General features: G+C 42.4%; 1 protein-coding gene across 1 annotated transcript in view; it reads left to right on the top strand.

The window, feature by feature from the left end:
* The window catches only part of SPTBN5 (spectrin beta, non-erythrocytic 5), a 113789-nt gene that overhangs the window by 22232 nt on the left and 77784 nt on the right, over positions 1-13773 (top strand). The window contains exons 13-20 of the mRNA XM_060273618.1: positions 226-438; positions 2231-2383; positions 4896-5026; positions 5726-5977; positions 6756-7043; positions 8709-8952; positions 11145-11284; positions 11703-11802. Coding sequence (XP_060129601.1) covers positions 226-438; positions 2231-2383; positions 4896-5026; positions 5726-5977; positions 6756-7043; positions 8709-8952; positions 11145-11284; positions 11703-11802 — 1521 coding nt within the window. The remainder of the gene's footprint in view (positions 1-225; positions 439-2230; positions 2384-4895; positions 5027-5725; positions 5978-6755; positions 7044-8708; positions 8953-11144; positions 11285-11702; positions 11803-13773) is intronic.

Below are 13773 nucleotides of genomic sequence, written 5' to 3'. Positions count from 1 at the left end.
CGACACAACTTCCGGTGTCACACGGCTGCCGGTCCTGGATTCTTCAGTCCGGGACTTGGAAGGTAAGGTTGAAACACATCAGGAGAAGTGTACATAGACAGAAATCAGCATCTTAAGCTAAGGCTACATATTGAAATAAAACTGAAAGTACATTTAATTTGAACTTGTGAGCAATGCCAATCTCGAAAACACAGAATTCAGTTTATTGTATATTTCTTTTGACAGATGGTATCAGTGCCAACAGCAAACACAAAGATCCATGGCAGCACAGTCCAGAGGGTAACGAAAGCACCAGCAAGTCTTTCTGTGTCATGGATGTCTGCCCAAACTACGCCAACAAGTCCATTTGGCTCTGATCCTCATTTTGTTACAGAAAACATCTGGAAAGCCCAGAATAAGATTAATTTATTATATGAAAAAGTGCAGACCATGGCTGAGGTATCAAGTTTTTCTCATAATATTTTGAGTTCTCCCTCTTTTTTAAAGACATAGAGTAATTGTTTATACAGTTGCCTTGCAGCCTTTGTTTTTTGCTATCCTGGCTCCAGATATGAAAAATTAATGTAGCTTTTAGAGTTTACTCTGCAGAGAAGATACCAAGAATCTTGAAATGTGTTGCTGAAGACCGGTTTTTATATAACTGAATGGGCTGATTGCCCTATAGCAAAACCTCTGGGTGGGTAATATGTAAGAAACCTGACAAAACGGGTTCTCCAATTCATGGAGAACACGAGTTGCAGGAGGGGAATCAGGACGCCCTGGGTTGCTGGGCAGATTAGTCAAGATGACCACAGGATGACTGGGCAGTTTGGAGTTGTTGCTGGGGGGAAAGTCATGTTGCAAGTTGGGTGATTGACAGCCTTAGCATTTATAAACCCCTGTGTGCTCTTCATGGTTTTACTGTTGCCAAATGCATCGGATCTCCCGCCCGCCCACCCTCTTTTAAGGGCTTCTTGCGATTGACATTGCTATGCCTGTCATGGGGTCGCCTGCCTTGGGGCGGTGGCCCCATAGGAATTTTGTCCATTTGGCTGATTGGCTGTTGCCATTTGGTTTTTGCCTACTGCGTAGCAAATCGTCACAACTTGTAAGGTTGGCGGTTAGACATTGGTTAAAATTGGCTGGTAAGAGGAGTATGGAAAGGAGTTTGGAAAGGCTGGGCTACTCTGCAAAATTGCTGCTGCTTATAGAGGTATTGTGTTAAAGGAATCCTGGGGCTCGAAGGGCTCTCGTCAGTACCCTGGTAGGGGCAGTTTGGGCCAAACACAGAGCAAATAAGCCTCGGGGAACAGTCGAGGTGAGGACAAGTGAAGGGCCTGAGGCCATAGCTGCCAAGTCTCCCGTATTCCCCGGAAAACCCCCATTTTTCCAGCTGTTCCCAGCCGAAAAAATGGATTTTTTTATTTTCCCCCAGTTTATTCTGGCGCAGCGGCCATTTTGGAACTAGGCGGAGCATGCTCAGAAGCGACTTTTGATGCTGCTCTACCCAGTTCCAAAATGGCTGCAGCGCGACTTCTGGTGCGGCGGCCATTTTGGAACTGGGCAGAGCAGCATCAAAAGTCACTTCTGAGCATGCTCCGCCCAGTTCCAAAATGGCGGCAGCGCTACTTCCGGTCTGTTACTTCCGGTCTGATCCCTTATTTTTCAGGCAGGAACTTGGCAGGTATGCCTGAGGTACACAGCTCCGTCCTCCCTCAGGGAATGTTTACCTACTGACTTCCACAAATGGCTAGAGGAAGTCAGTGCAGATCTGTCCCAGATGGATTAACCAATGCCTAAGCAACCACTCACATTTGATTGTATTTAAATAAAGTTGTGGCCAAAATAATGCCAAAAACCTTAAACTTAAATTGATTCGTGAATTTATTGGGGGGGAATCCTGTGACCTCGATGCACAATTTCTAGAAAACCACCATCCCTGCCAGTTTCCTCCAGTCACGAAGAAAGCCAGCTCAAATGGAAAAGGCTGACTTTTAAAAAAAATGCTCAGACTTATAGCAGGGAAATGTTTTAGGGCAACCACCAAGAATAGCTCTCTGCAACAAATCATGGCATAGGACTAGCATCCAAATTTACACAAATAGCTAATTCTTGGTGATTTGTTGGTGCCTCAGCTCTGAATTTGTTATTAATCTGTTACCCTCATATACTTCCTTTGTGCTGATATGTTTGTATATTTGTATCATAGCGTGTTTATTCTCATACAGTGTTTGGATACTTATTCCTACAGCACAGGAGAAAAGAGTTAGAAGAAAGGATCCAACTCTACCAGTTCTACAGTTCCTGTGAAGAATTTCGGTCTTGGATGGATGACAAAGAGAAAATTGTTCAGACTATTCAGCCAAAAGCAGATAATGTGGAGACTATGCAGCATAAATACCAGGTGCTGTTTCCACCTACATTTTCCCTGGCATTCTTACTCAGAGTCATAATTTACTTCAGAGTCATAATTTACTTCAGTCTGTCAGCCAGGGTTGAATTTAGAGGAACCATTTATCGTTTTAGTAAAAAGTGAGAGAGATATGTTGGGGGGGGGGAGGACTCCTAGCAATTGTCAAAAGCCTACAAGGTTAAATTGGGGGGGGGAACCCTATTTATTTCAAATTCATTTTGTTGCAGTTCTAATACCTCATAAACAAGGCAGTGTTAGGAGCACAGGCTAAACAATTAGATCTAGAAATGGAGTTGTGCCTTTGACTTGCAAACCTACATAGTACACAGGTCCGTTTTATTGTTGATAACAATAGTTGCTCAGTAGTCAATTGCTATAAATATAGGCAGTTTTGAAAATAATCACATGTGGGCCAAAATCCCAGGAGGGTGGTATTATACTGCTCCCCCTGACCCATGCTGAAGACACTTGGATGGAGCAGAAGTTGAAGTGCATAAAAAAAAAAATTCAATAAACTCTGAGAAGATCAAGAGGTCTTGAATCATTTTCAAACCGGGCTGAACTTTTTCCAGTCTTAAATCCAGTTCTCCACATTTCTGCATAAATGAAAATTATCCAGTGTTTTAGTGTGGATTTCTCTTAATAGACACATTTTTGAATCACTCTGAAATTTCCTGTTGGTATAAAAATGTTGTTTGTCAAAGTGTGAATTTTCAAAGGAAACATTATTTCACATCTCTTGCTCACTAAAAAAAGGAATGTGGACTATCCACTTGTTTGCTTCTCTTTTTAAAAATAAATAACTTTTTATTGATTTTGCATAATAAAGAAAAACATACACAACATATTGTCCCCCTTCTTCCAACCCCCCTTCACAAGCCCCCTTCTGCCACAAGAGAGTCCCATGAAAAGTGGGCAGTCGAAGGTGGTCCATTTTATAATTGGGTTTATCCCCACCCCACCCTCCCTCCCCCCAGAACCTCCCCCTGCCACCAAGAGGCTCTAGGATGACAAGGAGAGATGCAGGCGGGTGTCCACCCAGCTATCTATCCAAAACATACATTAAATTTTACCTAAAACAAACAGAAAAAAACAAAACAAAAAGAAAGCAGAGAAACAAATAATACATATCACATTTCAATCTCATTATCATGATGACTTCCTCAGATCCCTTCCTTCTGATTTTCATAATTTCATACTAATAATCACAGCAGATTTCTTCATCCCAATTTCGACCCTTAATCTTTAAACAAGCATTCAAACATCTATTCCTAATCTCTAAACTTAACCCTTTCCCTTCTTAACATATTTTCCACCTTCTTCTTACCCCCCCCCCCCTCCACAGGCCCCCTCCTGCCACGAGAGAATCCCATGAAAGGTGGACAATCGAAGGTGGTCCATTTTACAGTTGGGTTTATCCCCACCTCACCCTCCCTCCCCCCCCCAGAACCCCCGCCCGCCACCAAGAGGCTCCAGGGAGAGATAAAGGCGAATGTCCACCCAACTACCTATCTAAACATACAACTTCTACTTAACTAACCTAAAACTAATTCTTAAACCTCATAAATCTAATTCCACAAAATAATCATATTATCTCTTCCCAAGCCTATTCTCCCCCCCCAACAAGAAAAATCGCACAGTTATTCAAATCTCTAAACTCATATAACTTGTTTGCTTCTCAGAGTGTTAACAGGAACAGCTAGGTAAAAGTGAGGCATCATACCACTGAAGTTAATGTGGGAAGTAAATTAAATCTGTTTGGGAAAGTAACCTGAAGATAATAACCTTGAGAGAACTTCCAGAGCTGTCTCAGTCTGTAGCAGCAAAAACAGGAGTTGTGGCTTCTGAAAGACTAGGAAATTTATTATAGCATGGGCTTCAATTCACTTCATCATACACTCAGCTGGCAGGGGTGTGGGTGCCAGGGGTGCCGGGTATAGGGGGCAAAGGGGGCAGTGCCCCCCCAAAAAACATTGAGGGGGCTGCCAGGAGCCAGACGGCAGCTGGGACAATAAAGATCTTTGCTTTTGTCTTCTGTGCATCCTGCCCCCACCCAGCACACACCGGGTGGCGTCATGCGACATGCCATGTGGCTACGCCCCCCCCCAAAGTGGGGGGCAAGTCAATGCCCCTGGTGGGTACTCACACACACAAATGTTGTAATCCGCGCATCAACCAGCAGTGATATATATATATATATATATATATATATATATATATATATATATATATATATAAGTTTGTGACCATTCTTTGTAAATCATTACATAATCAAAGTGACCATTCACAAAAGCAGCAGTTGGTGATCTCAGTTCAAGCCTGATTCCTGAGAAGTAAACACCCTGATCAGTTCTAATTCAGCAGTTTCATGCTAGTATTTCAGGGGGAGAAACTCTAGATACCGATGTGTTGCCAAATATTCGTTTTGTTTGTTAAATTCAATAACCTCAAAGAGCTAAACAATAAATTATTACTACTTTCTTTGTTGGTTTCTGTTATTTAGAGTTTTCTAATGGAATTGGCTACTGGGAAGAGGCAACTGGATGAGATCAGTTGCTTAGCAGATATGTTTTCAAAGAGCAGTCCTGGAAAACAGAATGAGATTTATGTCCATCAGAAAGAGATAAATGCGAGGTAAATGGTGGTCCATATATAGAGTTAGCCCCGTGATGTCTAAGGGATGAGCTTTACTTTAAATGTAACTTCTGATTTAGACATAGTGTTTTCTAGAAGGTGGTTGTTTTATTGACGATTTGTTAATTATTTTATATAATTTATGTTGCAATTGTGATGTTCTACTGTTGTTCTTTTTGCATGCATGCTGCTTTGTGACTCGTATGAGTGAAAAGCAGCACAGAAATACAATAAACGAAATCAAATGAAATATACAAGTATCCCCTATCTACCTCGTTTTCCCTCTTTCTTCTTAGTGTCTTAACAAATGAAACTGATTTGCAAAAACGATACATGTTAAAATATGAGTGACACTGCACACACCTTTGTAATTCAAGAAATCTTTAATAAAATATTTTTTTAAAAAAAATGAAATATACAAGCATAAATTACTATCTGGGGCTTATGAAGGTTTGTGTGCAGCAGCTTCTGAATGGCCACACTTTCCCCATCCCGGCTTTAGAGACCGAGATGCCTGTTAGCTGGCACAAACGAGACCAAGCTACAAACTGAAACCACCATCGTATTCTTCATAAGAATTGAGATGCATTAACTTTAGAGTAAGATGTCCCTGAGCATGTGCAGAGTTCCTTTGTCTCATCACGTAGTCCAACAGCATAGTCGCCACTGCAGCAACCTTCTTTACTTTTCTGCTCTTAGGTGGGAGCGCTTGGAAGCACTGAAAGACGAGAAGGGCTCAATGCTGATTGGCGTGGCTGATGTGAAAACATTCCTTCAGGATTGCCAGGACACTCAAGGGCTGCTACAAGACAAGATGACCCGCCTTGAGGACTTAGGGCATGGGAACATGCCTACTGTTCCGTTGGCTGAGGCGCGCAAGCTGACGAACATTGAGCGAGAGGTCTCAGTGCTGGAGAGAAAAATTGAATACCTGAAGAGTGTCGCCAAATCGTAAGAAACCAGCCCTTTGGTGCATTGTAGTCTGCCCTGGGGGACCTGATTTCAATGGGATTTATAGGGAGATCTGGTGACTACTTTGGTAGGCATGTATTTTGTTTCTGTTGAGTAGCAGCAAGAATTGCTGTCTCTGGGTGCAGTAATGGCTTCCTTCACTTTTTCAAACAGGTCTTCTACCTTATTGAATTATTAGGAATTTGGATCTAGTTTGGTTGTGGAGAATGGATAATCCACAGCACTTGTGGTACCACTGATAAAATTTAGGACATATCATACAATTCAACAACCCATAGGCATCCCCCAAAACACACACACATTAACTGTGTACATGGGAATTTGTAGAGAATCATGGTACAGTTTTTAACGTCTGATGTTTTATTGTATTTTTAATATTTTGTTGGAAGCCACCCGAAGTGGCTGGGGAAACCCAGCCAGATGGGCAGAGTATAAATAAATATATTATTATTATTATTATTATTATTATTATTATTATTATGTTATTGCTGCCCACGTTCAAAGCCCCATAGCAGGAAAATGGTTCCCTCCTTTTCCTCTTGATGATGATAAGCATTATTCTATCCCACCTTTCATCCAAGGAGCTGAGGGCAGCACTCAAGAGAAGGAAATGTTTTTGCTTTTCTCCAACACATCCAACCAAATCTCCCAGCTGACATTCCTTGATGGATACCGGTGGAAATACAGTTCAGGTCATAATGAACTTGATCCAAGCCCTAGCACTAATTCAAAAATGTGTCTTGGCTTCGTTATGCAGGATCAAAGATACCAATCCCGCAGAGAGCAAGGCCATAACAGAACAGGTTGAAGATATGGAGGAGCTCCTGTTATTGTTAAAGTCAAAGGCAGATGAGAAGGGGAAGGCTTTGCAAGTAGCACAGGAACAACAGGCCTTCCTGCAAGACAGCTGTCGACTTCTGTGGTGGGCAGACGCCATGAGAGAGAAAATGGCCAGCGAGGAAATGGGGGTAGATGTGGCCTCTGCAGAGCTGCTGCTAAAGGGACACCAGGATTTGCTGAAAGAGATACACAGTCAAAACCACAGGTAAAGATCTCCTTCAAAAGTGTATGAGTGTGTACTAATGTCATATTTTGCAAGAGAGGCATAAAAGAAGTCTGGAAAGGAGAAGACCCTGAACTAGGGTAGCCTACGTATATTTTGTTGTTGTTTAGTTGTTCAGTTGTGTCCAACTCTTTGTGACCCCATGGACCAGAGCACGCCAGGCACTCCTGTCTTCTACTGCCTCCCACAGTTTGGTCAGACTTATGTTGGTGGCTTCGAAAACACTGTCCAACCATCTCGTCCTCTGTCGTCCCCTTCTCCTTGTGCCCTCCATTTTTCCGAACATCAGGGTCTTTTCCAGGGATTCTTCTCTTCTCATGAGGTGGCCAAAGTATTGGAGCCTCAGCTTCACGATCTGTCCTTCCAGGGAGCACTCAGGGCTGATTTCCTTCAGAACGGATAGGTTTGATCTTCTTGCAGTCCATGGGACTCTCAAGAGTCTCCTCCAGCACCATAATTCAAAAGCATCAATTCTTCGACGATCAGCCTTCTTTATGGTCCAGCTCTCACTTCCATACATCACTACTGGGAAAACCATAGCTTTAACTATACGGACCTTTGTTGGCAAGGTGATGTCTCTGCTTTTTAAGATGCTGTCTAGGTTTGCCCTTGCTTTTCTCCCAAGAAGCAGGAGTCTTTTAATTCCGTGACTGCTGTCACCATCTGCAGTGATCATGGAACCCAAGAAAGTAAAATCTCTCACTGCCTCCGTTAAACTACAATTCCCATCATGTTGGTTTGGTAAAAGGGAAAAAAAGATATGGGTATAATGAAAAATGAGAATTCGCTGGATGCCTAGATCCAGGTTTGGGGCAAGTACTCTTTGGTGAAAGAGATTTAAAATCACAGAACGTGCAGCAAAGTAAAGTGTGGAAATATAATCTGTTAGACCTTTAAAATACCCCTTCAAAGTTGCTTCCAAAGTCCCCCACTTCCCTTAGAACAGAAAGAGACCACATACTGCATAGGTTTATTATTATTTGGCTCACGAATGAGTAATGATTTTAATCTCTGGAATACAGACGTTAGCAGGAGGAGTGCTATTTTAATGTAAATAGATTTATAGAGTTTTTAATTACATCCACTTCTTGAGCCAGATGTGGCATATGCTGCTGTTGTTAATTTTGCTGTCTGGTCTTTGACCACAATAAAGATTTGGTTACAGGTAGGTAGCCGTGTTGGTCACCCCCTCCCCATCCCCACTCCCCATCCCCACCCCTCCCCATCCCCACCCCTCCCCATCCCCACCCCTCCCCACCCCTTCTCTACATAAGTGCCTGGAAACTTCCATTTCACTGTATCTGAAGAAGTGTGCATGCACACGAAAGCTCATACCAAAATAAAAACTTAGTTGGTCTTTAAGGTGCTACTGAAGGAATTTTTTCACAATAAAGATTGATTGATTTGCATCAGTGCTTGAAACTCCCATTGTTCTAGGTGCATTTTGCAACAGGGAATTTTATTAGTGTGAGCAGTTTCTGAGCTCTGGACTCAGCAGGGTGCCTAAGATTTCAGATTAAAACTGCAGAATGGAAGGAAACCCTCCCGACTTCCAGCTACCCTCTTAAGGAAATATGCATTTTCTTGATGAAGATGTGGTTTTCACTTATGACAATAATACATGCCATTTTTGTGGAACTTTAACAGGTTTAACCAGCTGCAAGAATTGGGTCAGAAGATAATGGATGGCCCATTCAACACCAAGGCTTTGGAAATCTGTGAGTCTGTGCAAAAGCTTGCTCAGCAAAGGAATGAGTTAGATGAATTGTGGGTAAAGCGGCGGAAGAAGCTCCAGGAAGATGTTGAACTTCAGAAATTCAACAGAGAAATCAATGGCATCCATGCTGCTCTCTCGAGCCATGAGGCCTTTCTCCGAACTAATAATCTTGAGGTAAATACTTATGGCTACAAATTCAGAGTAGAAGTTAGTAATTTGTGTCTGAGGTAATAAATTCTTGGTATAATTTTTTTAAAAAAATATCTCCTCCAGGCCACATTGGATCTCATCCAATATTTATAGAGTTAGGATGAGATATAAAAATACCTCAACAAATCCTTGTGAGCTCCCGTTGCCTGGTCCCAGCTCCTGCCAACCCAGTAGTTAGAAAGCACGTCAAAGTGCAAGTAGATAAATAGGTACCGCTACAGCAGGAAGGTAAACGGCATTTCCGTGTGCTGCTCTGGTTCGCCAGAAGCGGCTTTGTCATGCTGGCCACATGACCTGAAAGCTGTACGCCGGCTCCCTCGGCCAATAACGCAAGATGAGCGCCGCAACACCAGAGTCGGTCACAACTGGACCTAATGGTCAGGGGTCCCTTTACCTTTACCTTGCATATATCTGCTATTAATTCTCCCCCACTAAAAAAAACCTCAATGTTCTCCTCTGCAGAAAACTGAGACAGCATTTATATATGTATTTTTATATATGTCTTTTATACACGTATGAGTTGTATGAGTAGAGAAAATTTCTTGTTTTCAAGAATGTCGTGTTCTGATATCATGGAAAACCTTGTAGTGAGACATTAGCAAAGCCTAGGTTATTCTACCTGGAAAAACCTAGGCATGTTCACTGACAAGTTTATTGTGAAGGCTGCTTGCTTGCACAATGAAGAAGGCAGAGATAGAAGATATGCCAGAGGTAGTGGCTGTGTTTGAACGTCATGTAAGCAATGGTTTATTGTGGTGAGAATGAATTTAGGTCAGCACTGGGCCCTGTATACCCCTCTTCCCCTTCCCTTTCCTGACACAACTGAAAGTAGGAGATCAGAAACTTTTTCTTCTGTTTTTGGTTCACCACAGCTTGTCATGTGCTCTGAACCCAACAAAATGTGGTTAATCTTAATTATGGTTTCTTTGAAACTTTAAACCATGGTTTCTGAAGTTAACTAAGATTAAAATTAACCACAGTTTAGGCTTTTAATATAATGCTGAATTTAAGTTAATCAGAAAGAAAATGAAATCTTCTAGTCTCCTGCTTATGGCTGTGCCAGAGGAAGAGAGGAGTCTATGGAATGCCTCAGCCCCAGACTTTCCTTGGTTTGTTGCCATAATAAGCTGTAGTTTATTATGACTTAAAACATAGCTGATGCCACCTCCGAAACTGCTGTAAGAATAATGAAGTTGTGAATTTTAATCTGTTTTAGTAATTTATGTTTTAAAGTATTGCTGTATGTTTTAAAGTATTGCTGCAATTTTTAATGGGTTTTTTAAATAAAATCTTTTGGTAAACCGTTTTGAGGTTTTTTCCACAATCAAATACAATGGTACCTCGGTTTATGAACACAATTGGTTCCGGAAGTCTGTTCATAAACTGAAGCGTTCATAAACTAAAGCGAACTTTCCCACTGAAAGTAATGGAAAGTGAATTAATCCATTCCAAATGGGTCCGCGACATTTGTAAACCGAAAATTCATAAACCGAGGTGTTCATAAACCGAGGTTCCACTGTACAGTATTATGAAATAGATAAAAATGATAAATGAAGGAATAAATATGCTTGCACCATGATGTGGGATTAAGGCTAATCTGCTGAACATGCAAACCCCACCTCCTGGACTTCTCAGTGTTTGGTTGGATTCTAGGGAGGTTGGGAATCTACCCAAAGATCAGGAGAATGCAATGGACATGCAGTGCAGGGGAAGGAGAAAGTGAAAATTCAGAATGAGAGGATGTTTACTATTAGAAGAGAAGGTTGAGGGCAATCTTTCAATTTCCCCTGCCTCCTTAACATCAAGGAAAGGCAAACGGCTGCATTCAACAACCTGCTGCCAACCGAATGGTGCTGGGAATGTTGTGATGTTGGAGCATAGTTCCTGGGAACATCTTACGTGGGACAAGATGACCATCTCCATGGAGAGTTGATATCATCACATATCAACGTTCTCAGCGTCATTTGCAAACTGACTGCTGAATGCTAAATCACCTGACCACCTCATCCATCTGTAAACACTCCACCCACTCAAAAGTGCTTTTATTTTTGTGGGAATCTGCCAAGTTCACAGAAGTGCTCATCACACCTTCATTTGGAGGTTGACGGCCCAGTGAATGTGGGAGGTGTGGTCATGCTTGTTTTCCATATCTTCAGGACCACGTTGGTTCTATTCAGAGCCTCTTGAAGCGGCATGAGGATTTTGAACGAGTGCTACTGGTGCTGAAAAAGCGAGTAAATGCAGTCAATGAGCATGGATATCAGCTGGTGGAAAGGGACCATTTTGCTTCTGACAAGTACGTGTTTGATTTTCATTTTTCATTTATTTAGATCTGGAAGACAGGAAAGACCAAGGCCTATTCATGCATGATATTAAGAAACACATTAGAATGCCCTTTACATTTTTGTGTCATGTATTAATGCCTTTAGCTTTTATTCCTTTGTAAAAGGAATTTATACAGCATTAGCCTTTCTTCCTTTAGCTAGAAAAATCCAAATGTCTTATATTGAATAGCAGAGTAAACTGTGGATTAATTTGAGTTAGATATTCAGCTACCCTAAACTGCCATAACACCCTGTAGATCAGTCTACTAAGGTTCAAAGAGATGAAATGTTTTACCAAATGTTTTACAAATTATTTCTGATAGAGCTCCTCACCCACAACCCATGTAATACCTTTTGGAGAAATTGAATCTCCTCTTATTTCATTTACAGGATTGAGGAGAGAATGGCTGCCTTACGAGAGAGATGGAAATTGCTAATTAATAATAATGAACAGAGGAAGAAGAGGCTACTAGCTTCTCTTCTATTACAGGTTAGAGGGCAGTGTATCACAAACCATATGTAGAGAGGTTGGAAGCAGTTTGTTCGCTTGTTCGCTTGCTTGCTTGCTTACCTACCTAGGTTGAGTGTTCTCCAGTTCAGGGGTACCTAACATGGTGGCTTCCTTTTGTTTTGGACTACAACTCCTATAATCTCCAGCTGTCATGGCCAAGGTCAGGGGTGATGGCAGCTGTAGTTCATAACATCAGATTATACAGTGGTTTTCCACCAGTGTGTTGTGTCACCCTGGGGTGCTTTGAATGATGGTCAGTTGGTGCTGCGGGCAACACTGGCCTCTGTCCCTCCTTCCTTCCCTCCCTCCTCTGATGCCCCCTTGCATCTCTGCCTCCCCAAGGCTTGCACAGCTGTTTGTTGCAGCGGCCCTGGCTACAAGCTCCCCAGGTGAATGGTGCTTCTGGGCCTGGCCCTGTGGGGCAGTATGAGGAGGCACCTCTCTTTGGGGCAGGGGGAACAGTTCAAGGACCAGGTGCAGCGACAACAGCTGCCCAGAGGGCTTCCAACGAGAGGGGAGAGGCAAGGAGGCTGAGGGAACACTCCACGAGGGAAGTTGTTCAAAAAGCTCTGCAGGCGAGGGGTGACATAATTGGGCTCCCAAGCCCCACATGGGTGCCACAGAAAGAATGTAGCTGGTCAAGGGAGCCATGAACTCAAAAATGTTGAAAAACCTCTTGATTATAATATTCAGAAAGAGCATATAGTTTATCCTAGAATGTGGATGGAATAACACATGTTTAAAAGCTTCCCCACACAAAAAATGACCTGCATGTAGACACTAGCATATCAGGGAGAAGGCTAGGCCTGGATACTGCTCTTTGACATGTTTGCTTTCCACAGCAGAACATTTTTTGACTCAGGGGAACATTAGGTATTGTGACCTTTCACTGGTGTTCTAAAGTGTAACCTGAAGAGTTCACCTGGGGCCTGTTTTAAAGGATGGGTATATTGTTCTTAGGGACGCGGGTGGCGCTGTGGGTTAAACCACAGAGCCTAGGGCTTGCCGATCAGAAGGTTGGTGGTTTGAATCCCCACGACGGGGTGAGCTCCCGTTGCTTGGTCCCAGCTCCTGCCAACCTAGCAGTTCGAAAGCATGTCAAAGTGCAAGTAGATAAATAGGTACCGTTACAGCGGGAAGGCAAATGGTGTTTCTGTGTGCTGCTCTGGTTCACCAGAAGCAGCTTTGTCATGCTGGCCACATGACCTGGAAGTTGCACGCCGGCTCCCTCAGCCAATAACACGAGATGAGCGCTGCAACTCCAGAGTCGGTCACGACTGGACCTAATGGTCAGCGGTCCCTTTACCTTTTTATATTGTTCTTAAGCTTTCTTTGCTGGGAGTGTTCCACCTTTGTATTCTGCATTGGTATGAAATAAATGCTGGTGATGTTTATAGCAGACTTTAAAATTCTAGTTACAGGTAGGTAGCCGTGTTGGTCTGAGTCGAAGCAAAATAAAAAAATTCCTTCAGTAGCACCTTAAAGACCAACTAAGTTTATATTTTGGTATGAGCTTTTCGTGTGCATGTGTATCTGAAGAAGTGTGCATGCACACGAAAGCTCATACCAAAATATAAACTTAGTTAGACTTTAAAATGTAAGGGATAAGCGGCATTGAGGATCAGCAGGGACATACCGTATTATCACACCAAGTTCTTGAGGGATTGGCCCAAATTTGCCTTTCATGCCCACTGCACCATATATTCCAACTTTCTGATAAGAGAGGGGTTCACCTAACCTGCTCTAGAAAGAGTATTTTGACCAGTATGCAGCTGTAGGAGAAAGTTCAAAATAAGAATCAACCATAATGTTTTTCTGTGCTGTAACTACGATGGGTTGAGTTCACAGGAACATCCCATAATGTGACATTAAACATTGTAATTGAATACACACTATGTTTAATGTATTTTTGTTTTCATTGTGCTATCTGTAAATATATGTTCCAATATA

Source organism: Zootoca vivipara, chromosome 1 (assembly GCF_963506605.1).
Source record: "Zootoca vivipara chromosome 1, rZooViv1.1, whole genome shotgun sequence".
Taxonomy (NCBI): Eukaryota; Metazoa; Chordata; class Lepidosauria; order Squamata; family Lacertidae; genus Zootoca; species Zootoca vivipara.
The sequence above is the reverse complement of the archived record's forward strand: the minus strand, read 5'-3'. Positions and strand labels throughout refer to the sequence as shown.